The 27,614-nt window shown below is 34.3% G+C and overlaps 6 protein-coding genes and 1 pseudogene across 6 annotated transcripts; 5 read left to right on the forward strand and 2 right to left on the reverse strand.

Moving 5' to 3' along the window:
* Positions 1-888: 888 nt before the first annotated feature.
* LOC11428595 (peptidyl-prolyl cis-trans isomerase FKBP62) lies at positions 889-4,693 on the reverse strand (the record flags this gene model as incomplete). The annotated part of the gene is made up of 7 exons (XM_039828707.1): positions 889-933; positions 2,081-2,203; positions 3,134-3,256; positions 3,865-4,040; positions 4,126-4,230; positions 4,349-4,522; positions 4,621-4,693. Coding segments are annotated over 7 exons (819 nt in total), but the record flags the coding sequence as incomplete, so codon positions are not given.
* Positions 4,694-4,696: 3 nt separating this feature from the next.
* LOC120577398 (pre-mRNA-processing-splicing factor 8A-like) lies at positions 4,697-5,417 on the forward strand. The gene is made up of 2 exons (XM_039828708.1): positions 4,697-4,711; positions 4,743-5,417. Exons 1-2 carry the CDS (start codon positions 4,697-4,699, stop codon positions 5,415-5,417), a joined length of 690 nt encoding a protein of 229 aa, XP_039684642.1.
* A 1-nt stretch (position 5,418) lies between these two features.
* Positions 5,419-9,379, forward strand: LOC25500254 (pre-mRNA-processing-splicing factor 8A). Its single transcript, XM_013588611.3, has 5 exons — positions 5,419-5,672; positions 5,764-6,042; positions 6,153-6,395; positions 6,630-6,853; positions 9,037-9,379. Exons 2-4 carry the CDS (start codon positions 5,785-5,787, stop codon positions 6,804-6,806), a joined length of 678 nt encoding a protein of 225 aa, XP_013444065.3. The 5' UTR covers positions 5,419-5,672; positions 5,764-5,784; the 3' UTR covers positions 6,807-6,853; positions 9,037-9,379.
* A 1,218-nt stretch (positions 9,380-10,597) lies between these two features.
* LOC25500255 (uncharacterized) lies at positions 10,598-11,014 on the reverse strand. Its single transcript, XM_013588612.3, has 2 exons — positions 11,008-11,014; positions 10,598-10,887 (listed from the first exon to the last, which is right to left on the reverse strand). The coding sequence occupies exons 1-2, from the start codon at positions 11,012-11,014 to the stop codon at positions 10,598-10,600; spliced, it is 297 nt and encodes a 98-aa protein (XP_013444066.2).
* A 2,399-nt stretch (positions 11,015-13,413) lies between these two features.
* On the forward strand, positions 13,414-24,839 carry LOC25500256 (T-complex protein 1 subunit alpha-like; annotated as a pseudogene).
* Positions 24,840-24,853: 14 nt separating this feature from the next.
* Positions 24,854-26,172, forward strand: LOC11420683 (chaperone protein DnaJ). The gene is made up of 2 exons (XM_024771803.2): positions 24,854-24,987; positions 25,058-26,172. Exon 2 carries the CDS (start codon positions 25,120-25,122, stop codon positions 25,957-25,959), a length of 840 nt encoding a protein of 279 aa, XP_024627571.1. The 5' UTR covers positions 24,854-24,987; positions 25,058-25,119; the 3' UTR covers positions 25,960-26,172.
* On the forward strand, positions 26,160-27,314 carry LOC112417179 (uncharacterized; the record flags this gene model as incomplete). Its single annotated transcript, XM_024772378.2, has 1 exon — positions 26,160-27,314. A coding segment is annotated over one exon (1,035 nt), but the record flags the coding sequence as incomplete, so codon positions are not given.
* Between the last annotated feature and the right edge of the window lie 300 nt (positions 27,315-27,614).

A 27,614-nucleotide genomic window follows, 5' to 3' on the forward strand; every position in this document is an offset into this window, starting at 1 on the left:
TGCTCAATCCAAACAGCGGAATATCAAGTCACGCTTGATAATTAGGGATCTCGAGAAACACCTTTTATGTTCTGTGCTTGCACCCATGGCTCTAACACATGTCGCATTTTCTTATATTTGTTTCCAAACATTTGAATGCAGTATGTTGTGTTGAGATCAATATCATGTAAATAAATAATGTCCTAGATACATTGCGTAGTCTAACTAAATCAAAGAATTATCGATTGAGAGAAACCCTCTCAGCAAATTTATAATGCTAACTTATTTACATTTTAGAACCCAAATACCTCAGTTTTAAGGATCAATATTCATATTGCTAATTGTAAGGGAAATCAAAGACTATCAACACTCCCTGCCAACTTGTGCACATACATACATTATATTTGATCCCACTACCCTCCACGTAAGTTTATCACGATTAGGGAAGAAGAGAGTAATATGTAATTAAACGTGCATAAATTTATTTAAATAAGTTTTTTACATTGTCAATACATAAGTTTTCAAGAGTAATATCTAGAAATTAAATTGAACACTTGAATATTACATGTCAATTAGAAAATACTATAAACTCACACGTCTAAGTTACTCTAGAAACATCAACACACAATTCACAGCATATGTACCATCTTTGGCCCGAATTTCTGCATGCTCAATAAATGTACAAGATTAGATATGGAGACAATCTAAATAAACCATCCATTTTTTGACTTCAACTTGACATCATATGCAAATGCCAGGACAATTCTTGGAGAGTTTCCTTCTGCATGCAAGTTTCCGGTTCGCAGCCAACGTTTTAGTGTCTATGCGCTTTAAGTTGAGATCCTGCTTGTTCGTCGTGTAAAACAAAGTTACTGATTATTATTATTATTAAACAAAAGATGTGATTTTCTATAAGATGGGAGACAGCAGCCATGCCTTAAAATATTTATTTGCCCGTTGATAGAAAATTAGCAAGTGTACTAACTTATATCGAAGTAATAACATTTATAAGATTCGTATCCACAGGGACTGTTTCAACTTCTACTCGGTAATGTCATTATTATTAAGGATGTATGTAAAATGGGGGTTGCACTGAGGCAATTTGGTTTGAGTTACAAATGTAAATAAAATGGTTAAGGAAAAATTGGTTTAAGAAATAGTATGGAGAGATGACTAGGTCAATCAATTAATATGTTCATCACTCATTAGCAACCTGTTTCTTAAGTTTACGAATGCTATAAAGTTAACGACAAATTAACAAAATAGTTTAGGTCAATCCCTTGATCCTAAGCCCTCTTTTCTGATTATAATTCCCTAATCCCTTAGGTGAACCTATAATCATAAAAGGTTTTAAGTCCGTTAATTTAAGTATCACAACCTAACAACGCTCCATCCCTAGATTGTCCGTTAGATTGAACAGTATAGATATGTCAGAGTTACACGTTGGTGTCAGCAGGCATAATAACTCTTGAATCAATTATATTGGGTCAGAATCATAAAAGCATTAAGAACAATTTATACTGAATAAACTAGAATGGCATTCATAAAGATTTAGAGTTACAGGTTACATAAACATGAGCTAGAACAAAATTATCTCTTGACCTAATCACAAAAGATCTAGCTACTCATGGCTAAAGCACAAATAACTAATGTAGAAGAAGGATTCATTATATGAAATTGGTAACCGGATATGAGTTTTGATGGTCTCCCACCTTCTCTCCAGATCTCCTGCTCCAAAAGTCTGTTTCTTTCTCCAAAATTCCGAACCCTTGGCTCAGAAAACAAATTCCCTTTTATAGGAATATTCTCAGATACGCCAAAATCGTACTCCGATGCTGTAAATCGGAGCACGATGGCTTCATTAAAGTCATATCCTGGCTGGAGCGTCTGCCAAATCGTAGCCCGATTTGGTTCCATCGGAGCACGATTTTTTACGAGACAAAATGTCTCAAATTTGCTGTAAAATCGGAGCACGATTTCTTATTTGTTTGCCAACATCAAATGTGTCATTTGAAGCTTCTATCTCATGCAAAATCACCCGAACTCAACCAAAATTACATAAAAACTATAACAAAAGTGATATATGACCTAGTGTCATCACCCGTTCATAATCTTTCAATTTCATCAAGCAGCATGCATTGCCCAGATTACAAGAATGCCTCAAGCCAACAATTTCCCTATCCTCATCGGGAAAGGAAGTATCATACTTTATAAAGTTCAGAGCCTGCATTACGGTTTCAGTTTCAGAAAAGATACCGGATAGAACCCGCAGAATGAACAAGGTAATTTTGTATATTACTATCAAATGATAAATATGAGTGTAGAGGCTCTACAAGGGTGGAATAACAGAATGAAATAGATAAACCAGAGTCAAAGACTCCTAAAGAGAGCACTATGCTCATAACTAAAGAGAAACTCTAGTAACCAACTCTAATAATACTTCAGAATGCCTTCTCCACTACCCATCCCCTCTCTTTTATCTCCGTACTCACATGAGATTGGTGCACAAGTCACCTACAGGATTACGCGTGTCGCAGTGTCTGACAAGTGTACTAAATAAATGTTTTTCTCCTTTATTTTGACACTCCTTGGACAGGTGCCCAACACCTATATAAAACTTATACTCCATGAGGCATGTCAGACAACTCAAACAAATGTCTGATTTTTTTCTATGCTTACACACATAGTATATTCAAGAGTTAAAGACGTGCGGAAAATCTTGATCAACGAAGGGCTATAAAGTTGATTACAACGTGTTTAAATTTTCCGATAGTAGATGGATAAATAAAGGCCAAATACTATTGTAACTTGTTATAGACCTTTTTTTTAATGAAATAAAAGTTAGATACATATGTGATTCTCAATTTAGATCTTTCATAGATAAATTAGTATACAGGTAGGAGTGTCGGTGTCCTATGTTTTTTACATTAGTGGTGTTGACGTGTTAGTGTCGGTGTTGTGTCAGATGTTAGTGTCGGAGTTGCTAACTAACTTATCATCTCACTAGCCCCACCTTCCTTCCCCTCATGCACTCCTAGATGTTGGGCTTATGCAGATTTGTCCTAATGCTTAGCTCACCACGTGGACCATAGGCTTAAGTGCCCTATCACATTGTAGTGGATGATGGTGAAATATATTAATGTAACCTGGTTACCTTCTGAAATCTCTTAGAAGCTCTTGCATATTCAGCAGCATAAACTAATGCTAGGCCTTCTTGTCGCTTCTCAAGAGCAGCTTCTATCTTCTCTTCAGTGTTCATGTCCGATACCTCCTTAGCCTAAAGCAAACAATGAACCAAGGTATAAATGCATAAAGAAAGTTGCAATGGTATCCAACCAATAATTATTTGAGAGACAGAAGTCAAGGAAAAAAAATACATCGTTCTTACTTAAATAGTGCTAACCGTTGTCCTAAAAACACTTTTATTTATTTATTGAAAAGTGTAAAGTTTAACACTGCTAACCAATACTACATTATTTCTAAGGAACCCCTTAACCACAAGAGCCCTGAAAACACAGTTAAGCATTTGCTTCTTTATTGTGCCAAGAAAAACAGCTTTGCAAATTAACTATAACAACACTTCCTTGCTAAACCAGGAAGATGGCAACCAACAACAATCATATTTATGTCAAGAAATTCAATTTAGGTATGACAATCGATACTGATAATAAATTATGAACATAGAAATTTAAAATGGTAGAAGAATGAAACAAAAGCACGAAACATGGAAATAGCAGGAAGAAGTAGTATAAAACATAAAAGGCAGTTCCCTGCTTTGTTAAACAACAACCGCTAGTGTTCCTTTTCAATAATGGAATTTTAAGAAGCAACATCGGAATATATCTCAATGCAAAATGGCAAATTATCACCAAGTTATTTAGTTACCTTTACAAATGATACTAGCTCAACCTGATAATACAAGGTTGAATTCGGAGGAACCACTGCCAATTCCAGCCGAGACTCTGATGAACCAAAAACATATTGTGGCGCAATAGTCAACAAAGCTACCTCACCCTTCTTCATGGTCATTACAGCTATATTAAGCACATCAATCACTTGCTCTGTTCAATACAACAAACAGTCACTTTAGTTGATGTAAAAACAAATTATGGTGAGAAGGTGAAACAATGGGAAAATTAAAATTACCCTCGTCTGTTTTAAATTCAAACAGATCCAGTTCATCATCATCACCATCACTATAGCCCTTGTTCAAAAGTACAGTGCCATCTTGCAGCTTACCAATTAGTTTTACTACAAAAATGCAAAATGAGGAGACAACACATCAGAAACGATGCACTAAATCCATTAAAAAAAAGAGCCATCATTTCATAATATATTAGCAATCAATCAATGATGAATGATGATTTACATTTCACAAGAGCTCCCTCATTTGGACGGTCAGCTCCTTCTCCTTCCTTGAGGAGCTGCTTATGAAAAGTTGCTTTGTTCCAAGAAACTAACCCGAGAGTGATCTGCAATGTTGCGTTAGGTGGAACTGAAGCTTCATCATGGTGAGCTGGCCTGCCCTTGTCACCAAATCCATCGATAACAGAATACGAGGATTTCTAGTTATGTTCCGTTCTCAAAGAGTAGTGATGCTTCTTTTGCAAAACTTGTTTAGTTAATTTCTAGACTACTTACATTGTGGCTTAACAGTTAAAATGACTTTTTCTCCGATCTTCATGATCCTAACAGCGATTGACAATGCAGGACAAAAATGACCTATGAGATGGCGTGGAAAGATTTTGTGTTGATGTCACAAGAATAGGCGCTTGACCCTTGAGGATTTGGAAGACTCATGGGACCAAGGGATTCCACGTATTAACACTTTGTTTCAGAAGGATAGACACACTTTGGCTTATGATAAAGGATGGAGGGTACGTTTAGACTTCAAGCAGTATCAAGTTTTAAAACAAAATCCCTTCTGGTGGACACACCAGAGGCACGATGGGAAGTTGTGGAACTTGAATAATTACCGAACTGATGTTATTCAAGCTCTTGGAGGAATTGAAGGAATTCTTGAACACACTTTATTCAAAGGAACATATTTTCCAACTTGGGAAGGTCTCTTCTGGGAAAAAGCATCAGGTTTTGAGGAATCTATGAAGTATAAGAAGCTCACCAATGCACAAAGATCTGGTCTCAACCAGATACTCAACTGTAGATTTACGCTTTGGTGGTCACCAACCATTAACCGAGCCAATGTTTATGTTGGTTTCCAGGTGCAGCTAGATCTGACCGGTATTTTCATGCATGGGAAAATTCCAACTTTGAAGATATCTCTTATTCAGCTATTCAGAGCTCACTTGTGGCAGAAGATCCATGAGAGTGTTGTCATGGATCTTTGTCAGGTACTGGATCCGTTAGAAGAAGCCTTTCGCCCATGGTTCAGATTTATTCAGACTGGTTTCAATGGTTTAGTTGTGCAGTATCTGTGAAGAGATTCCTTTATTTTGGTTAACAAATCTGGATATAGGTTGTCGTTTGAAAAACAGGCACGCGAAGCAAATCAGGTGACAGCTGTAACAATACAGACTACAAATGTTCACGGTGAAGGACTGATTGTAACCACCACTAGTCCCTATGAGCAAGCTGCTTTTGGTTCGAAGACTGATTGGCGTGTCAGAGCAATATCAGCCACAAATTTATACCTTCGAGTAAACCATATATATGTGAATTCGGAGGACATAAAGGTTTCTTCATTTCTTTAAATCTTGTTAATTGTTTTTATACTCATTAAGTCACAACTCCTATCATGTTTTAACTTTGAATTTTGCGGTGCAGGAAACGGGCTATACTTATATCATGCCAAAGAACATTTTGAAAAAGTTTATATGCATAGCAGATCTTCGAACACAGATTTCTGGGTATTTGTATGGTATAAGTCCTCCTGACAATCCTCAGGTTAAGGAAATCCGGTGCATTGTGATGCCACCACAGTGGGGGACTCATCAACAAGTCCATCTCCCATCAGATCTGCCAGAACATGATTTCTTGAATGATTTGGAGCCTTTGGGATGGATGCATACTCAACCAAATGAAGTTCCGCAGTTGTCGCCTCAGGTTGGATTACTTTAGTTTCAATTGCAACTTTTTTTTTTGTTGCCTTTTTTCAAGGAAATATATTAATGAATAGTGGTAACATTGTCTAACCTGAGAAATTATCATTGCAGGATCTCACTTCACATGCTAAGGTCCTAGAGAACAATAAACAATGGGATGGGGAGAAGTGTATTATCTTGACTTGCAGTTTTACTCCGGGTTCTTGTTCTTTAACTGCATATAAACTAACTCCATCTGGTTATGAATGGGGACGTATTAACAAGGATACAGGAAGCAACCCACATGGTTATCTTCCCACTCATTATGAGAAGGTTCAGATGCTCCTCAGTGATCGCTTCATTGGTTTCTACATGGTAAGCTTTACTGCTTCCTGAAGTTTTCCTACTATTATTTCTTCGCATATTTTTTATTTTATGTTTTATTTCTTCGCATATGATTGAATGACAGAAATATAATTATATTAAATTTATCGTATTATCAAATAATGGTTATATTTCTTAATGCAATTACAGTCTTGTTATTATTGTCATTATTATTTTACTGAATGTTTCAAATGTTTTTTTTTTTTTTTTGTCACAATTTCCTAGATTCCTGATAATGGTCCATGGAATTACAACTTTATGGGAGTGAGGCACGCATCAGGCATGAAGTATGGAGTGAAGCTTGGGACCCCTAGGGAATATTACCATGAAGATCATAGGCCAACCCATTTCTTAGAGTTCAGCAATATGGAGGAAGGGGAGACAATCGCCGAGGGAGATTGAGAGGATACATTCTCTTAGAGTGTGTTTGAGTTGGAGATTGTAAAAAGGTAAAATACTTTTGAGGGATTTAAAATGATTTGTCTTAGTTGTAGCACTATTTCTTCAAACACTATCAAGTTGTATGTTGTAGCATTGCTATATTGAACACTGTTCTGGAAATTTCAACATGTTCTATAATTTCTTTTTGAATTTTTGTTGGTTGATTCTGTTTGTGCTGAGATCAAAGCCTTGAAGCTTTATTAACTACTTAGTGAAGGTCATTGATGAGGTTACCTCTAATTTCTCAATTACTGGTATTTTTGTGTATTGGTTTTGTGCTCTGATATTTAGTAGGTGAAATTGCCACTGCTTATATTCAGTTTCGAAGATTGATTGATAAACTCAGTCAAACATAGCTCTACTAAGTAAATAAGAAATCCAATGGAAGGTATAATTTTCATTTTCTCTTCAAGTGCCTGTGTGTGAAGTTTCAGCTGTAGAACAAGTTAGAAAAAACACTTACAAGGAGTACTTTTTGAATCAAAACATTGTATTTCTAGCCTTAAAACCTGTTAAACTTGCTTGCAAAGTCTTCGTATGCTTGCTGGAATAGAATACCTTGATATATGTTAACTAGCTATATGTTTTTTTAGACTCTTTTTTAGTAAGTTTTATTCACATATATGTAAATCAAAGTTTATCTGGTTTATCTAGCGGTTCTTATCCAAACACCAAATTGATAGGGGGTTGCAAATTACTATTTTTCCAGTTTTCTTGTTAAAACCTATACATAGTTTCTTCCTTTTGTTTGTTTTATAGATCCACTTAAATGAATTCTATCTTGGGTTATTGACTCCACTCATGTACATGTTTTGAGAGTTTGAACCTCAGTCCCCATAACTCATTTTCAACAATTTTAAATTTGATATTCAATTATCGGCACAAGTCAAAATCTTTATCTCTTGTGGGTTTTCAATTTCTCACTTGTTTTTGTGTCCATGACTTACTGAATGTAGTAGTCCTTATTTGTAGTATATAGTTTCCTTGTTTATTAGTTGTGACAAGATATAAGCATATGGAGCTATATTGTCTGGTCAAAGCTAGGCAGTGATAAAGTTGTGCTTCTTGACAACTAATGGCAGGTTGGGTGGGATGATAAAATCGTCCTCCCAAATTATCAGTTGCTTCTGCCCATTGGTTTAGAACCCAATGTTGCAAAAGTTAGACTCAACAGTAAAGGGAAACTTGGAAGAAATGTATGCTTATGCATTAGTATTGTTTCCTTTATTGCTGAGATTTGATTATATGTAACAAATTCTGCATGAATATCAGTTATAATTGAATTTGATATCTGACTAAATGCTAGGATAATAGCTAAGTTTTTTTTTTTGTTTTTGAAAAAGGATAATAACCAAGTTATAATTACTCAAGTTCTTTCATAGTCAATGCATCAACTGCTTAAGTATATGATGATAGTTATGGGCAATAGTTAGTTATGGCAAATAGTTAGATTAACACGGAGAACTTCATTGTCACCAAGTAAATTATATTTGTATGGAAACTATATATATTCATAGTCTACCAATCTAAAATAATGGTATGGAATAGTTAGTGGCATGTGAAACATAGAAACATAGGGTATTTTGTTTGATATTGTTGACGAAGATGAAGGTAGTGGCATGTGAAACATGTGACAGTTACCTTCCTCTCCAGTGTCTCCAAGGAACATTTTGTTTCCATGATCATACTCCATGATAATAATTATTACAGCCAGTAATTTATTCAGCTAAATATGCCTTTGTTGTTGAATATGTCAAGCTTGTTTAATTTTTGTTGTTGGTGATTTATTGAATGAATCGGTCTAGCTAGAAGTTAGGACTGCCTTTTCTGTTTTTTTTTTTTTTACAAGTCCATGGTTTCAGCCTTTGTTATAACTTAGAAGAAGCCTTTCACCCATGGTTCAGATTTATTCAGACTGGTTTCAATGGTTTAGAATTGTGCAGTATCTGTGTAGAGATTCCTTTATTTTGGTTAACAAATCTGGATATAGGTTGTCCATTGTGTTACTTACACTCCTCACATGGATAGTAGGTATGTATGTATGTATCTATTTTTTGTATACATTTGGATTCTTGTTGCGCATAAAATAACATTTTCAATTTCTAATATTTTAGCATGGTTGGGATGATTGTTTTGGAGATTGATTCATCTAATTAGCGACTAACTGGTTTTGTATATATCTGTAATGTAGTGGTGAAGATGTTTGATTACGGCTGGATCCTTGTGGAGCTGGGACAGTCTATATCAGATTAATTTTCAGTGGGGCGTTGGATTCGGCGGCTGTTTTTGGTAACAATGTGCTAGAATTATCACACACTGTAATTTTGTTTGTACTAAATTTACAGGTTTTGCTCAGCTAGAACTTGAATTACATAGTCACTGCACATTGAGAATGTCTCAACTATTGTTACACTGAACTGTTAGCAATACTTGTTGGCAAATGGTTAGAGAAATAAATTTCTGTGTTAGTTTTGTTTTTTAAGTAATCAATGTACAACTCCTCCAAAAGTAATCATGTACAATGAATTTTTGAATTCTTTATTTCGCATGAATGGTCTCTATTCCACTAAGCAGGAATGACAGAACTCACAAGTGCTAAGGATTTGAGTGCTAAACTCACCTTTCATATAGGATCACGATTCATATTTCTACACGGTACCAAAGGATCATAATTTAACCAATGAATCTGTTTTTTTTTTGCATAAACAAATTTAAAGATAATTTTTTCACATTTAGTTGAGGATAATAGATAATTGCAAAAAATCAGTAAAAAAGCTTAAAATGAACGAAAGAATCACTGTTTATTGTAATTTTTACTTCCCAGAAACTCTAATAAAAACATTTGAGGATAAGTATTGATATTTGCGAGTGAGCTTGGTCTTGCTAATTTCATCCCTGAAAATTGATTCAAACTATATGCTCTTTTTATTCAACAACGCATCATTATTGCCATCATTTGGCATTTGGGTTGTTGAGAGAGTCACACCTTAATTAGTATGCAAACAAATGTTAACAGAGACTAATAACATAAAATAATATATGTGGAGACTAAAATCATATTTAAAACTTTTTTCTATTACATTTCTCACGTAGTTATCATTTACACCACATATCATTCAATCAGTACATATAACTCAATATCATGGAGAATCTAAATCCTTAATTTTCCTTTTCAATTTTATTTAGAATCACTCACTACTCAAGGACATAAATATCATTGTGTTGGTGTGGATTCTTCCCTTTTCAACTTTGCTCTTTTTCTACAATATGATGCCTCATTTAATCACTCATCTAATTTATCTCAACACTATTATCTAATTATGTTGTCTCGTGTACACAAGCCCGACTAACTCCTACAATAGTCTCCAAACGTGTAGCCGAATGGTATGAAAAAGGTTCAAAGTTCGATCTCTATGGTTAATTTTTTTTCCTCCTCCTAACAAAATTTACTACCAACATTTGCCTATAAAAGAAAAATAAAAACTAACTCTTACAATATGACCATGGTGAAAATTACTACTTGCCCTGAATATGTAGCATCTATGCATCAATTCAACTAATGTACATCATCATCACTTGTGTGTATTAGACTCCAATATCATATACATATCACCATGTGCATTCAATCCATTAAGACATTTACAACGGAATTTCACTTTATCTAGACTAGTGTTCAACCGTTATCAATGTTTGTGGTATGTCTTGTTCTTTTTTGGACTCATATGCTCAACAAAATCTTCATTATGGTGGTGTTATTCCTCGCTGCCGCCACCAAATTCATCTCCCATCTCCACAACTGTGCCAAATTGAACCCGACACTCCTCACCGCCACCACCAACAGGGGAATGAGAAGGGGATTTTGTACCACGAGGGCTTCTAACAGCAGTAGCAGCTGTTTGTGGAGATTTTGGTGTCCAAATTGCACCAGTATTACCATAATTGTTTGTATGATGTTCATCAAATTGAACATTAATAGGTCTAATGCATCTATATATCAAGATGAGAAACCAAGATAGCCATGGAATTGCAACCAATGACATGCCTGCAAAGAGATACCATGGTAAAGATTCAGAATCTGGTAGGAATATGTACATGCAAAGGAAAATTCCTCCTTCATTATTTTCTTACAATTCAATTTCATCTCTGAAAAAAAAAAGTACACCTGACATTTTTAATCTAAAGATAAATTAGTCATTCATTATAATACAAAGACTAATTTATTTTTAGTATGGAATGTCAATCATTAGTTTTAGTATTATTTTTTACAGAAATGTTAACGAATGACCTTAAGATATTTGTTTAGAAGTTTAAAGTGAAAATTTTATTTTCAAAATTGTGCACATTGAAACAATAAAAAGTAACTTTTTTGTATAAAATTTATCAATTTATTTCTATTTTTGAATCCTTAATAAGAACAACAATTTTTAATTTTATCTTAGAAATTGTACATTCAAGACATTAAAACACTTGTTGGTGTAACCCTATTTTTCATCATCATAAACTAAATTGAGAAAATTGTGAGTCACTAAAATATGTTTTCTCTTTTTTATAAAAGTGATGGTTATGAAATTATGATTATGACAAGTTGACAACAACAATTTTATTTTGGTTTGTAAAAAAAAATAAAAAATTGGTTACACATTTTTAGCCTCTATTAGGGTCTGTTTGGTAAGCACACTAAATGAGCTTATAACTTATAAGTTCGTTTGACAAAAAAGTTCTGTTTGGCAATGATCTCTTACCACGAGCTTATAGCTTATTTCACGAGCTTATAAGCTATTTTTCAAAAGTTATTTCAAGTAGCGTTTGAGCTTATAGCTTATTATTTTTTCCTCCATCTTTACCCTTGCTATTTTCTCTAAAAACCAATTCTACCCCTATAGTTTTAAATAAAATATATATTTTAAATGCTCACAAATGAAAGATCTTTCTTTCATTTAAAAAAAAAAATTGTTTTTACTGTTACATTTCATTTTACATTTTTCTAATGACATTTAATTGTATATAAATACGTTAATTTTTTTCAAAGGATGTAAATTTTTTTTTTCTGGTTAAATTCTTTGCACATAAACTATGCCCATTATATTAAACTTACTTGCATCTAGTTTTTTTTTCTTTTCAGAAAGACTCACGTCTAGTTTAATTGTTATTTTTTTACAAATAGTTTTATTGTTATTTTTTACGTCTATATAATTTACTTTTTTTGTTATATTTTATCATTATATTTATTATTTTACAAAGTATACTAAAATGAAAATAAATACTAAAATATAAAATAAATATATATTAAATTAATAATTCAAATTAGCAAATTTTAAATACTTAAATTTTAATGGATGCTAATTTTGTTATAAATTAATAATGTCTTTTTATGTCATTTCACACATATCAACTAATTGAATCGCTAATTTTACCAAACACTTCAATTAGTTTAACAGCTATAAATCATCAATCATCAGCTAAGAGCTATAAGCTATCAGATATCAATCATCAGCTATAAGCTATCAAGTAACTTATCAACTATCCGCTATTTAATAATCATACTTTTTGAATAATGCTATGTATCCCAACACAAACAATAAAGAATGCCTCGCAAATAACATGCCCACAAAAATCACACGCGTGTAGTGTGTCTTCAAGGCCATTCAGTCATCTCATACGCTGCTACACAACTTATATGATTAACCTTCCAAGCATCGTCAATTGCATCTCTCATCGCCTATCACCTCAGCCCTTGCTTTATTAACTCCTTTTATAGCCTTCTCCAATTGCTTTATTAGATTTAAGTGTCTTAAATTGATCTCAAAATGACAAATTTAAGGGTTGTAAATAATAAATCAATCAAGATTAATGTGATAATTAATTTGATTGCCTTATCTTAATATTTAATTTGATCGATGGTCGTATTTAATTTATGTTTTGCTAAAATAATATAATTTTTTTAGGATAAATTCTTACAATATTAAAATTTTATTTTAAGGTATGAATTTATTCAAAAGGAGAGATCAAAAGGGAAAATTGAAATTTTTGGAGAACTCAAAGTTGAATGTTTTTTAAAAGGATTAAAATGAAAAATGAAAATATTTATATGAATAAAAAATATATTTAACATTTTTTTTAGGCTTAATTGTAATTTTCCTCCCTATAGTTTGCCAATTGTGCGATTTTGCACCCCATAGTTTAAAACGTTCGATTTTATCCCCTATAGTTTTCCCCCTTTCTGATTTATTGGTCGCCCTTGACATCCGGTGATGTGTCTGTTTTTATGCGCCACGTGTAAGTCAATTTAAAAAAATAAAAAAAAGGAATTTTCACATTTTTAGAAAAGGAGGCACGTGAGTGAGGCCTATGTGACCGTTGCAAAAAGGGATAAAAATCTGAAATCCCTAACTTGCATCAATCTTCATTACTCATTCCTTCGATCTTCTTCCATCAATCTTCTTCCTTCTTCCTCTTTTCCGCTTCCTTCTTCCTTATTCCTCTTATCTGCTTTCTTCTTCCTTTTGAACCGGTTTCTCCTGAATTTAAACCGTTTGATTTCATCGTTTTTGGTTGGCATCGCAAAATCATGGAATATAGAAAACCCAGTTCGTCGTTCTCCTTTGGTTCCAAATCTAGTTCTTCATCTGCATCAAGCTGGAAGAGGCCACAATTCAAGTGTAGATGCGGTTTCTCCTGACATATCCGGCGAACGCCAATCCGGCCAAGACGTCCGCACTCAAAACGGTATACGTAACCGTTTTTCTAACATACGCTTTCTTTGTGAATGAACAAATGCAGTTGTAGCATGTCAAGCCGCAAACATCGTGAAAACCTCACTCGGTCCCGTTGGTCTCGACAAGGTACAAGATCCATCGATTCTCAACTTCTTTCTCATTTTCATTCATTTTTTCACTTCATTTCCGTTTTTGTTTCTCAGATGCTTGTTGATGATATCGGTGATGTCAGCATCCCGCTGCTAAGGTTAACCTAATCCCGATCCTTCGTCGCCATTTCAATCATTCAAATGAGGGTTTAATTATTCAGATTTTGGTTTTTTCTATTTTAGGTTTTGGTTGAACTTGCTGAACTTCAGGATAGAGAAGTTGGAGTTGTTGTAGCTGCAGAGCTTCTCAAAGTAAATTTCCACTTTTTTATGTTTTTTTTTTCTTCTATCCATTTCATGCATTTATTTATTTTATTTTTCTCTTATGTAACATGTGTTTTTTTATTGTGTTTGAGTAGAGAGCAAATGATCTTGTTAGGAATAAGATTCATCCAACCTCGATTATCAGCGGATACAGAGTAAGTTTTTATTTACCTTTTCAATTTTATTTGTCATCTTTTCCAAGATTCATCGAACCTTGTTTTTTTTTAATTTTTTTTTTTAACTAATCTGTGTTGATTGTTCTGAATAGCTTGCTATGCGAGAAGCCTGTAAATACGGAGACGAAAAGCTTGCCGTCAAGGTAAGATTTCTCAAGTATACCATTTTCCTATACATTTGTTAGGCGTGTTCTTTTCTCACTTTTCTCGCGTTTTATGGAGTCATTTATGTCCAGAGCAACTTTATGTTGTAGCTCTACACATTTTGAGTATAATTTTTTGATTAATTTTTCCTATTACTAGGAACATCCTGATTTTGTTTTGATATGCTTAATATTCCTGTTTTCATGTTTAAATCACAATCGTAAACAAAACGGAAGTTTTTAATGTAATATTCATAGCATATGTATTCACTTCAATTTTTTTTATACACCAATTGAATTTTGTAGCATGTTATGTTAGTATCGAAGGTTTGAACCCTGGACTTACTTCCCAAATCCTTCAGATGTCCCAAATTAACTACTTGAGCTACACCTTGGGGACTGTATATGTATTCAATTGATTAATTAATTGATTAAGTAAATAATAAATAAGATTAATGAAAGCTTGCATAACTTGGCCACTGTTCCCTGTCTTATTTCCTGGAAAGCATTCAATGGTTTCATTGTTTTGTGACTTTTGTCTGAAAGTTAATGCATTTAGAAGCTGTTGTATTTTGTGTTGCTTAGTCAGATTGTTCTCTTCACTTGTAGGTTGTGAAGCTTGGAAAAAAGATTCATTAATTAACTGTGCCAAGACCAGCATGTCCTCAAAGGTGATAGCCGGTGACAGTGACTTCTTTGCCAATTTGGTACCTTGACATTATTTATTTATTTATATTGTATGTTGGGCGTTTACATCACTTTAAATTGTTGCAAAGCAACCATATTTTGTAAATACTAGTTTGTTCACATCCAATTGTTTAAGCTTATATACATCATTATGTTTCGTCTCTCAAATTTTACTTGGACTATAAGTTGAAAACTTGATATTGACCATGCTTATATAGCATTTACTTTTCCCCATCACAGTTATAATTATCATAATTATCGAATAGCTTTCGTAGGTTTTCCACTTTCTGCTTGAGAGGAAAGAAATTCAAGTATATCGCTGGTCTACTCACGGTTTCTACTCTAGTTGTGCATTCAATTGGTTGATTGTATCAGTCAGCAATGTTCTGAGAGATATAGAAATGATTATACCAACTATTAATTGGGTTTCATACTATTCTAGATATTTTTTAAATCATACTAAATGGCATGAAGTTATCAACTCTTTGCTATTGTAGTTCAAATTTTGCATTTAATGGCATGAACGTATCAACGTTCTATGATTGATTTGAATATATACTGTTGCACATCGCTGATAATTGGCTTTGTGGTACGTTAGGTAACCCAAAGAAATTGATGGAATAGTTTTATGGAATGATTCATTGAGATTAGTAGAGAGGTCTCTCCTCCTAAAGTCTCCCCTAAAAAATGATTTCTTCATTCACCAAATTTTACAAATTTACAGAATGGTCCCTTTATTTATTTAACCGACACCTTGTATCCATTTGATCTAACCTACTGCCATCATTTCCTTACCCCCCTTAGGCATCCTCCTGTCCTAATAGTACGATTGCTTTCACATGAAACTGCAATAAAAGCTTTATCCTTTTTCCTTAAAGTTTTAAAAATCAATCCCAATGATGTCGATGTTAGGATGACCCTGAAACATTTGTTGTGGAGAGGGTCATTGGATAATAAAACCTTTGATCTATTGATTTCACTGACTGGACAGTGTAACTTTTGTAATCACGGGAAATGTAATTATTAAAAGCAGTTCTGATTCTCATAAGTTGTTCTGAATGTATTGATTGATTATTAATTGATTATGAACAAGATGCTAACTTCTGTTTTTGATTGAGTTTTCTGGCTGTAGGTTTAGGCACTTGATATTCGTTTCAGTTGTTAAATTTACTTGTGGGTATGAAATTCATGCAGGTTGTAGAAGCAGTGCAAGCTGTAAAGATGACCAATGCACAGGGTGAAGTCAGATACCCAATCAAGGTTGGTAGTAGAATTTGTCTGATACATTCTCACGAGGCTCTGCTCTGCTTCTGGATGAAAGATGTCAATTTTGATATGTTGAACATCTGTAATGTGCAGCTATTTTGCTTATGTGGTTTAACATACTTTGAATGAATTTAATTCTGTTTCATTTTGATTCGGGTTCCAGGGAATCAATATATTCAAGGCACATTGTGAAAGTGCTAGACAGCTTTTTGATGAATGGTTATGCTCTTAATACTGGACGTGCTGCCCAAGGAATGCCTCTTAGGGTATCCCCTGCTAAAATTGCTTGTCTTGATTTCAATCTTCAGAAGACAAAAATGCAATTGGGTGTTCAAGTATTAGTTTCTGATCCCAGGGAACTCGAGAAAATTCGCCAAAGGTAGTCTGTCTAGCTTCTACCGTTCTATGTATTACCTTCCTAGTTCCACTATCTTTCCTTTGATATAGCAAGAATAAATTTATTATATAGCATGTAAAAGTATTCAACAGTATCAGTCTGATGATAAAGCACGTAGATTATTCAAAGTATTAATCTATAAGCTGGAAATATTATGATTAATCATTGTGGAAATTTGATCGTGCTCGATTTGGGGCAGTTCTTCACCATTGTCGTTTTGCAGGATTAAGCAACATGTATGTAATATGTTTTTAACAAATCATCACTTTTTTCCTCTTTCAGAGAGGCTGATATGACTAAGGAACGCATTGAGAAATTACTGAAAGCTGGAGCCAATGTTGTTCTGACTACTAAAGGAATTGATGACATGGCACTTAAGGTTTGTTGCTATTTTCCACTAGTACTTTTTCTAACGATTTTTCTCTTTAAACATGGGGATTTAATTGCAATATTTCAGGCAGTATTTTTGTATAGTATCTTGGCTGCTTAGCCTTTTTTTTTGTTCTTGTGCTATATAGGCCCCACTCATCTTGATATCTGAAAATTACTAACCAACCTTATCACTTCCTATAAAATTACTAACCAATTCTGATGATAAGAACCTCAATATTCAATTCACACTATACTCTGAGATCTATGGATCTGTAAGCATGTACTTATGATTTTCTTCTTCCTGCATTAATAAGATGTCATGGGTCATATTGATGGGGGTTATGTCCTTTTTTATATTACCTGTTCTGTTTCTGACGACTTATATAAAGGACAACTCATTTAACTAAGTGTTTATGCCTCACTATTTAATCCTGGTTTCAGTAATTTGTTGAGGCTGGTGCAATTGCTGTGAGACGTGTGCGAAAAGAAGATATGCGTCATGTTGCCAAAGCAACCGGTGAAACATTGGTATGCCTTTGTTTAATTTAAATCTATTTATTGAAACTGTGAGATAATCTAGTAAGTTTGGCAGTAAATCAGAATGTCTATCACCATGCACTTTTGAAAATGCACTGTTTTCCGTTCCTCCCCTTTTCTTCTGCAGTTGAATAAAATATTGGCTATGTTGTGGACTAGAACTGCAAACCATGTCTTTGTTTCCATGCATTAAGTAGATATTGATGCTGAATTCTTCCTACATAAAATGGTAGTCTTTTGAAAAGATCGACACTTCTTGAATTCTTTTTTTAAGCCTGAATTCGGATCACTGTAGCTTTTACTTTCAAGTCTAAAATGAGTAATGAAAAACATAGATATTTGATGTCTATCAAGGGAGATGTAAAAAACTCATGAGAACTCGTTCTCTGTCTTACCAGGCCGATTTGGCTAAGGGATTTGTGTTCATTTTAATTTGTGATTGCTTGATGTAGGTCTCAACATTTGCTGATATGGAAGGGGAGGAAACTTTTGAACCGTCATTTCTTGGAACTGCAGATGAGGTTGTTGAGGAGTGTATAGCTGACGATGCTGCAATCATGATTAAAGGGACCAAAACTTCAAGTACAGTAAGTAATTTGGGACCCCAGGATTGGGTTGTTTTTTTTTTTTTTGTTTAAAAGTATAAAATTCATCAAAACAGAAAAAGTACAGGAATATTTTTGTATTTTTTACTAGTAAAAGTACACAAATATTGAGCAAGAATCTTCTACAGACAAATGGATAGTTCTCAGATACTAGGATATGTATCCCTTCTGAACCTAATAAATTCAGGACACATGTTCTTTATTGCACGAGCAACCAATTCAGATTGTTAAGATACACCAAATTACTGATGCAATGAGCCAGTGATGAAACTGATAAAATTTTAGAACACCATCCTCTAAAATATTACAATTTTTTTTTGTAGACTTTGTACCTGCTAAAGAAAAATAAAAATTCTGTCCATAGTCTCCTCTGCTGGTTGAACCTACTTATCCGGCTCTAAATCCTTATCATCCTTTGTCTCCTTTTCTTCATCCTTGGAGTTGGAAGCTTTTTTCTTTGAAGCTGCTGATGATCTTCGAGGAGTCTCCTAAAATTCAATAATAATTAATAATATAAATAACAATAAAATTCTGGAAACATATTTTTGTTTATAATTTGGACTAACCTCAGGAAAGACATTTTTAACTGCAATGATATCATCTTCATTCGTTTCTTTTGCGGACATCAATTTCCAATTAATTTGGTAATTTGCTTCTTTACTTATCCGACTCTAAATCCTTATCATCCTTTGTCTCCTTTTCTTCATCCTTGGAGTTGGAAGCTTTTTTCTTTGAAGCTGCTGATGATCTTCGAGGAGTCTCCTAAAATTCAATAATAATTAATAATATAAATAACAATAAAATTCTGGAAACATATTTTTGTTTATAATTTGGACTAACCTCAGGAAAGACATTTTTAACTGCAATGATATCATCTTCATTCGTTTCTTTTGCGGACATCAATTTCCAATTAATTTGGTAATTTGCTTCTTTACTTATCCGACTCTAAATCCTTATCATCCTTTGTCTCCTTTTCTTCATCCTTGGAGTTGGAAGCTTTTTTCTTTAAAGCTGCTGATGATCTTCTAGGAGTCTCCTAAAATTCAATAATAATTAATAATATAAATAACAATAAAATTCTGGAAACATATTTTTGTTTATAATTTGGACTAACCTCAGGAAAGACATTTTTAACTGCAATGATATCATCTTCATTCGTTTCTTTTGCGGACATCAATTTCCAATTAATTTGGTAATTTGCTTCTTTACTTATCCGACTCTAAATCCTTATCATCCTTTGTCTCCTTTTCTTCATCCTTGGAGTTGGAAGCTTTTTTCTTTAAAGCTGCTGATGATCTTCTAGGAGTCTCCTAAAATTCAATAATAATTAATAATATAAATAACAATAAAATTCTGGAAACATATTTTTGTTTATAATTTGGACTAACCTCAGGAAAGACATTTTTAACTGCAATGATATCATCTTCATTCGTTTCTTTTGCGGACATCAATTTCCAATTAATTTGGTAATTTGCTTCTTTACTTATCTGCACTGCCCTATTTGGGCATACCACTGTTGTAATGAATCCCAATTTTTGCACGTGCTCAATCACATTCTTATACTTTTTATCCTCGCCAATGAAAACAAGATGATGATCATTTTGAACCACAAGTTTATCTATGACTTTTGATGTTGCCCAATACTTCAAGATTTTCCATGGTGCACCAACTTTTCTCTCTCCCCACAGTACCTTGTATTGCCAGAGAATAATTGCTTTCATTATGTCGTAATCAGTTTCATCCTTACCATGCGGTGTAGGAACATAATTGATGCCATGAGCCATTTCATGTGTCATTCTATCTGTATTTGAGTATAACGTAATTGAGAGATCCTCCTCTTCTATTGACTCTATGATCTTATTATTTGTCTGAACTTTTTCCAATCTCTTCTTAAACTGATCTAGACCAAACCCCATACCAAGGGATAAATTTTCAAAATCCCAGAATACATTAATTTGTGGGATTTTCTGATTTTTGTATTTCGAATGGGAGTTTAGTAAAAGAAATGTGAACAAGTAGCTCATTTGTTTTTGTTATATCCCTCTTTTTGCTATCAACCAGCTGGACCACAACAGATCTCAGTATTATATCAACAATATCTTCCATAAGTTCCAAATATTTGTACAACGAATCTGATGTAATCCTGAAAACAATAAATTGTATTCAACTACGTTACTAAAATTTAATATATGGACGGTGTAATAGTGTTGTTAAATAGTGGCTTTAGCGGCGCTATGCCGCTATTCCGTAGCAGAATTTACGGAATAGCGGCATAGCGCCGCTAAAGCCACTATTTAACAACACTATTACACCGTCCATATATTAAATTTTAGTAACGTAGTTGAATACAATTTATTGTTTTCAGGATTACATCAGATTCGTTGTACAAATATTTGGAACTTATGGAAGATATTGTTGATATAATACTGAGATCTGTTGTGGTCCAGCTGATTGATAGCAAAAAGAGGGATATAACAAAAACAAATGAGCTACTTGTTCACATTTCTTTTACTAAACTCCCATTCGAAATACAAAAATCAGAAAATCCCACAAATTAATGTAATCTGGGATTTTGAAAATTTATCCCTTGGTATGGGGTTTGGTCTAGATCAGTTTAAGAAGAGATTGGAAAAAGTTCAGACAAATAATAAGATCATAGAGTCAATAGAAGAGGAGGATCTCTCAATTACGTTATACTCAAATACAGATAGAATGACACATGAAATGGCTCATGGCATCAATTATGTTCCTACACCGCATGGTAAGGATGAAACTGATTACGACATAATGAAAGCAATTATTCTCTGGCAATACAAGGTACTGTGGGGAGAGAGAAAAGTTGGTGCACCATGGAAAATCTTGAAGTATTGGGCAACATCAAAAGTCATAGATAAACTTGTGGTTCAAAATGATCATCATCTTGTTTTCATTGGCGAGGATAAAAAGTATAAGAATGTGATTGAGCACGTGCAAAAATTGGGATTCATTACAACAGTGGTATGCCCAAATAGGGCAGTGCAGATAAGTAAAGAAGCAAATTACCAAACAACTATTAGTATTAGTATCTCTTATTATAAAAACTAGGGAGAATTACATTGACCTCCCCTGAGGTTTTGTTAAATGTCACATATCTCCCCTCTAGTTTCAAAAAATACATAACCTCCCCTCAACTTAACCCTGTTAACCATCTGTTAAGTTGAGAAAAAACTTATCAAAATAGCGATACTAAGAATTACCAATTAAGCCTGTACAGCCATTTAATTTTAACAACATTTAATCTAAATTCTTTAGGGAATGGATACAGGCAGTTTTGCGGTGGCAGTGTGTTCATGTAGATAAATTTCTCTTCCTTTTTATCTTTAAACTCAAGTAATTAACTTCAAATTTCACACAAAAAGAAAATCAAACTTAAGGTTCGTTTTCCAAACCCACCAGAGGCTCCCAACCAAACCAAGTCTTGGTTACCACGATAGTGATTTATCAAACATATAATTAAAATTGAACTGGCTTGTGGTTTATCCTGTTCATCTGCAAGTCCCCTTTTAATATGTTTTAATATTTTTTTTTTGTCTTTAAGCTTGTATGCTTTAGATGTAGGGTGAAGCTTTGTTTCAGAAAATTTAGAGCATCTTGCTATGAATATGATGGAGAGCTTAACTTCTTGTTGCCTTGCATATTCAATTCATTGGAGAACTTCTCTCAAGGGTTTAATAAGCCATTTGAGAGTGCCGTAGATAACTCACCCGATGAAGTAAGTTATGGACCAATCCCATCTATATAAAACTTACACGAAATTTTTGTTCCAAGTTAAGCTTCCTTGATTTGGTATGTTTATTTTGTTGTTTTCTGTTTGTAAATAGGCTTTACTGTTTGAGGAGGAGAATATCTTGATCATAAATCGTCTGCACCAAGTTGAGACCATTTATAAATTTTTAAATTTTTCGGCCAGTGTATTTTTAACCAAAAGAACACTTTCATGATGGTAGTCCCTAACCCATTAGTTGCTTTCTCAGCATTAAGGATGGATCTGTATAAAGGAAATATTTATTAAACATATAGTGTATATACAAAAATAATTGTGTAAATAACTCATAAGTTCCCTTTAGTGAAAAAAGATGTATCCAGTGTAATTTGTAACATTTCTACACTGTGCACCAACTCATTAGTTTTTAAATGTTGCTCTTCCACAGAAATGGTCTTGACAACACGGTCCAGAAAAGGGACCGTGCGATGGAAACCGACGGGCAAGGCTCTATACTTGCCAAACCTTGACATAATCAGCACTGATCTTTCTTCAACCATTCTAACCCTGATCTTTAGTTTATCTAGCAAGGCTTCACGACACTGTCCTAAACTGGACTTTTTCACCTTTTTCCTTTTATTAATATCAAAGTTCATACCCCTTTGTTTTAGTTTATACGCAATAATTGCTCTGCTGAACCCAAAAAATTTCATAGCTATACAAAATTTTTTCAGTGCTGATTATGTCAAGGTTTGACAAGTATAGAGCCTTGCCCGTCGGTTTCCATCACACGGTCCCTTTACTGGACCGTTTCCGTGGAAGAGCAACATTTAAAAATTGATGAGTTGGTCCACAGTGTAGAAATGTTACAAATTACACCGGATGCATCTTTTTCACGAAAAACAACTGATGAATTATTTACACAATTATATACACTATGTTTAATAAATATTTCTTTTGTACATGTCCATAATGCTGAGAAAGCAACTAATGGGGTTATGAAATACCATCATGAAAGTATTCTTTTAGTTAAAAATGCCCTGCTGAAAAATTTAAAAATGTGCCGTATGTGGAAGCAGCTCAGAGACAACAATCGATAAGCCAAGGCATTCTGAAACCACTACATTAACAAGTATCAAAACTGTTTAGATTTCCATTTCCATTTATATGGTTCATTTAATAAACTCCGTTTAATGTCTACTTTTTTACAGAGATCAATGAAACAGCATCTAGAATACCATGGGAAAAGGAGATAGCTGAGAATTACAAGCCTACATTAACAAGTGAGTAACTCGTCATCATTAATTATTAAGGAGAAATTATAGTGCATACATGGTTCTTGAAGTTTTCTTATATTCTTTATTTCTGATCATAAATTTCCAACTAGTCAGATACATTTTAAATCAAAATCGTCAGTTAGAAATCATTTAAATATATAAAAATCAGATAAATATTTTTATGTCAGTTCATGTGCAAAAATAAGATGAAGATCGATTAATCCCAAAAGTCAGTACAAAGCTTTAAGTTAGTCAATGAAAGTCATACTTTCCATCGTGTTGTTCCAGTTACAACATATGGCTTAAGGTTCAAATGTTTCCATTGACTAAATACTATCAAAAGCAGGGAATGATGATGTGATTTGGATTGTAAAATGGTTTTTATTTGTTTGATTGTTTTTTAAAATGGTCTTGGTTTGTTTGACTGCTTTTGATGTAGTAGTTGGATTAGGGTTTTTTAGTGGCGGTTTTTGTTGTTCGATTAAAGCATTTTTTCTAACATGCGTTGGGTGTTGGGCTGTTTCGAATAATTGAATTTGGTGGTTTATGTGCTGCTTGAAAGTAAAGGAATGAATTGCGGAGGAGGGGAGCTGGAAAATTTAGGGTTTGATTACTTTGAGAAAACTTTTTTTTTTTATTTTCTAGAATATGTTTTTTTATTTAGGGTCTGTTTACTCTGCGAAAATATGTCTTTGATGAAACTCTAGTTAGGGATGGTGCATTAAATGATAGAGAAAAGATGAAATGCTAGTTAGGAGTTGGGAACGATGGAATTTCAAGGGCTATTTAATTGTAGGAAATGAGTGAAGAAGGGAATAGGGTTGAAATTCAGAGTTTGCCTGAACTTATGTGTTGGAAATTTGTGTTTGTTTGTTACCATAACTATGAGCATGTTTATTGTTTTTGGCATGAAGGAATAATACATATTGTATTATTCTGTTTCTAGAAGGATTTGGCATTGGCTTCCTAGTTGTCCTTTGCCTGTGATTCGTAGCTGTGGTTTTAAGTGTTTTTTTTTTGTTCCAAAGTTGTATGCTGAAGTTTGAAGACTGAAAAGAGTGAACGTTCCTTTGAGTTTCTTGTTTAAGGTTATTGTGTATAAGGGTTGGGATTGTATTGGGAAATGATTACCCAGATTCAGTTTTGTAATTTTTTTAAATTTCCGTGACAAATTTTGGAACTGGATTTTGTCTAAGGAGACTGTTTGGCAGATATGCTTTCTGGTTTCATTCATGTGTGCAAGGTTTTCAAAAAGAAAAGGGATCCTTATTTTCACTTTTTGTACTCATTTTGCTTGGTTTGAGTCTAACAAGTTAACACACACACGACAGATGGGGTCGCTTACAATTTGTGTCAGAGGCTTCTATTATTGATTGTACTATTCTTTTTTGGATGGATTCAAGTGTCCAATCCATCTATGCTGATACAATGTTTTATGATTGGAATTATGTTTAATATCAAAAGTTTTTCAACGGTGCACACATTATTTCAAGATTTGAATTGACCAATGCAGGGCGGATGTAAATTTGAAGGCTGTATATCTTTTGGGAGACTGGTGGAGGTGGGGTATCGCAAGGTATGTTCACTCTGCTTTTTAATTTGGTTAAGTTGTTCTCGGAGCAGTCAAATTAAATTTATATTTTTTTGGCAGTGCACTTGGCTACATCCCTCACTTTACGGTTTTAAGATTTGGATCATTGATGGACTGCAACAAAGAAGAGGCCTTAAGGGCCAAGGAAATCGCGGAAAAGAAGATAGAAAACAGGGATTTTGTGGGGGCACGTAAGTTTGCTCTTAAGGCTCAGTCTCTGTATCCTGTTTTGGAAAATATAGCTCAAATGCTTGTTGTTTGTGACTTGCACTGCTCTGCTGAGCAGAAAATATTTGGTGATGAGATCAATTGGTATGGAGTTCTTCATCTATAATGCACAGCTGGTGATGCAATGATTAAGAAGCAGTTCCGAAAGTTTGCTCTTCAACTTCATCCCGATAAAAAGAAGTTTGCTGGTACAGAAGCTGCATTTAAGCTGATTGGAGAAGCTCAAAGACTGCTTTCAGACAGAGAAAAACGAACTAGGTATGACATGAAGCTTAATGTGAACAAAACTGCTATGCCGCCGCGTTCTAATCAACCGAAGGTTCCTACAAATTTCAATTCTGCAATGAAAAACAATGTCAGGCCCAGTTTTACAAACTCGAATACCCAGCAGCAGCAGAACGGTGTGCACCGTACTTTCTGGACTGCCTGCCCATTTTGTTCCGTGAAGTATGAGTACTACAGAGAAATTTTGAATAAATCTCTTCGCTGTCAACAATGCCATGGGCTCTTCGTTGCATGTATTCTGGATATGCATGGTACATCACCAACAACTAACCCAAGTCAGCAAGCTTCCAAGGTGAATGTTGGATCTCAAGGTAACTCGCACGCTGAGAAGTCCAATACAAAGCCTTTCAAGAAAAAAGTCCCTGTTGGTGTCTCTAGAAAGTCAGATGTGAAGAGAAAGAGGAATCAAGTGGAAGAATTTAGTCAAAGCTCTGATTCTACAAGCAGCAGTGATTCTGAAGATGAAATAGTTGCTGGTAAGAATGGTTTTCTAGGTGTAGGAGACCATTCAACTGAGCAGCCACGTAGATCTGTGCGACAGAAGCATAATGTTTCCTACAGTGTTAACATGAATGGCACTGACAATGACTTATTACAACCTTCAAAAACAGGTCAGGAGAATGGATCACATTATGGTGATTGTCAAAGTCACGGGGAGACTGCTAAAACAAATGATTAGAATGGTTTAGCAGCTGATCCAAAAGATGAACTTGAAAAGTTAAAACAGAAACAGGCGGAAAAGACAAGGGGAGGCGGAAAAGAAGCTGCGAAAGGGTCAAAGCAGATGGATAAAACTATAGAGCATTCTTCTCCAGGTTCAACCTCCAAGACATCAAATTGTCCGAATGCTTATGTTTATCCTGATGCAGAGTTCAGTGATTTGACAAGGACAGAAAAAAAGAATGTTTTGCACCTGGGCAGATTTGGGCTATCTATGATTCAATAGATGGCATGCCTAGATACTATGCGTTAATTAGAAAAGGGCTTTCTCCTGGATTTCAGTTGCAGGCAACATGGCTTGAACCACATCCAGATGACAATGATGAAATCAAATGGGTAGATGAGGAATTGCCTGTTGCTTGTGGCAAATTTAAACTTTGTAACACTGAAACCATCGAAGATCATCTGACGTTTTCTCATCCGGTTATGTTCAAAAGGAATGGCCGCGATACTTTTCAAGTGTATCCTAGAAAAGGAGAAACTTGGGCTCTTTTCAAAAACTGGGATATCACATGGTACAAGGATGTGGAATCTCATAGGCAGTATGAATACGAGTTTGTTGAAATCTTGTCAGATTATGTTGAAGGTGAGGGTGTATATGTTGCATACTTAGGTAAGTTGAAAGGTATTGTAAGCATCTTCATTCAAATTATGAAAGAAGATAACCAGCCATTTCAAATTCCATCTTTCAAAATGACTGGTCAGGAAGGAGTAGGTGTTCATTTAGGATATTCAGAATTTGATCCTGCATCTTTACCAATGAATCTTGAAGAGATTGCTGTTACTCAAAATTTGGATGTGAAGACTGGGCATAGTTCATGTGGCAGCAAGAATGCAAGGACTTCAAAAAGATCAAAACCCTCGATGTCAGCTGAAGATATTGTATCCATTCTCAAGGTCAAAGTTGAAACAAGCAATTTGACTGAGGTAAAGGATTCTCTTGATGATATGGATGACTGCCATGCGTCAGCTTCAACCCCAGAAGCTTTTGAAATTCCAGATGCTCAATTCTTCAACTTTGAAACTGGGAGGTCCCTTGATAAGTTCCAGGTTGGCCAAATATGGGCATTTTACAGTGATGAGGATGGAATGCCGAAATACTATGGTCAGATTAAAAAAGTTGTCACTGGTCCTACTATTGAATTGCATGTTGAAAGGCAACAGTTAACTACTGCTGAAGCGAGCGGTAGTTAACTACCACTGCAGCCGGCGGTAGTTATCTGTTGCTGCACTCCACAACAGCTTTTTCCTTCCCGTTTCCCCCACATTTGATCATGTTTATACATAATATTTTGAACACATGTTTTTCACTCATTTTCATCCAATTTCAAATTCATCAATTCTAAAAACATATAAAAAGTAAAATTAATTTTAACATGATAAAAATAAAACGCAAGAAATAATATAAGGTACGAAAATGTCGTAGAAATATCACAAGGTACAAATCATGTCATAATAATACATCACCACCGTCAAAGTCAAAATGTACATTAAAAAGCCTAATGATCAACCCTGATGTCTACGATGCTCATGCCCCCTGCGCTGCATGGCAATCTGATACATAAGGGCAAGGCGACTAGTATTATTAATCTGGGTTAAGACCTGCAGTAACTC

Source organism: Medicago truncatula, chromosome 8 (genome assembly GCF_003473485.1).
Source record: "Medicago truncatula cultivar Jemalong A17 chromosome 8, MtrunA17r5.0-ANR, whole genome shotgun sequence".
In the NCBI taxonomy this organism is placed as follows: Eukaryota; Viridiplantae; Streptophyta; class Magnoliopsida; order Fabales; family Fabaceae; genus Medicago; species Medicago truncatula.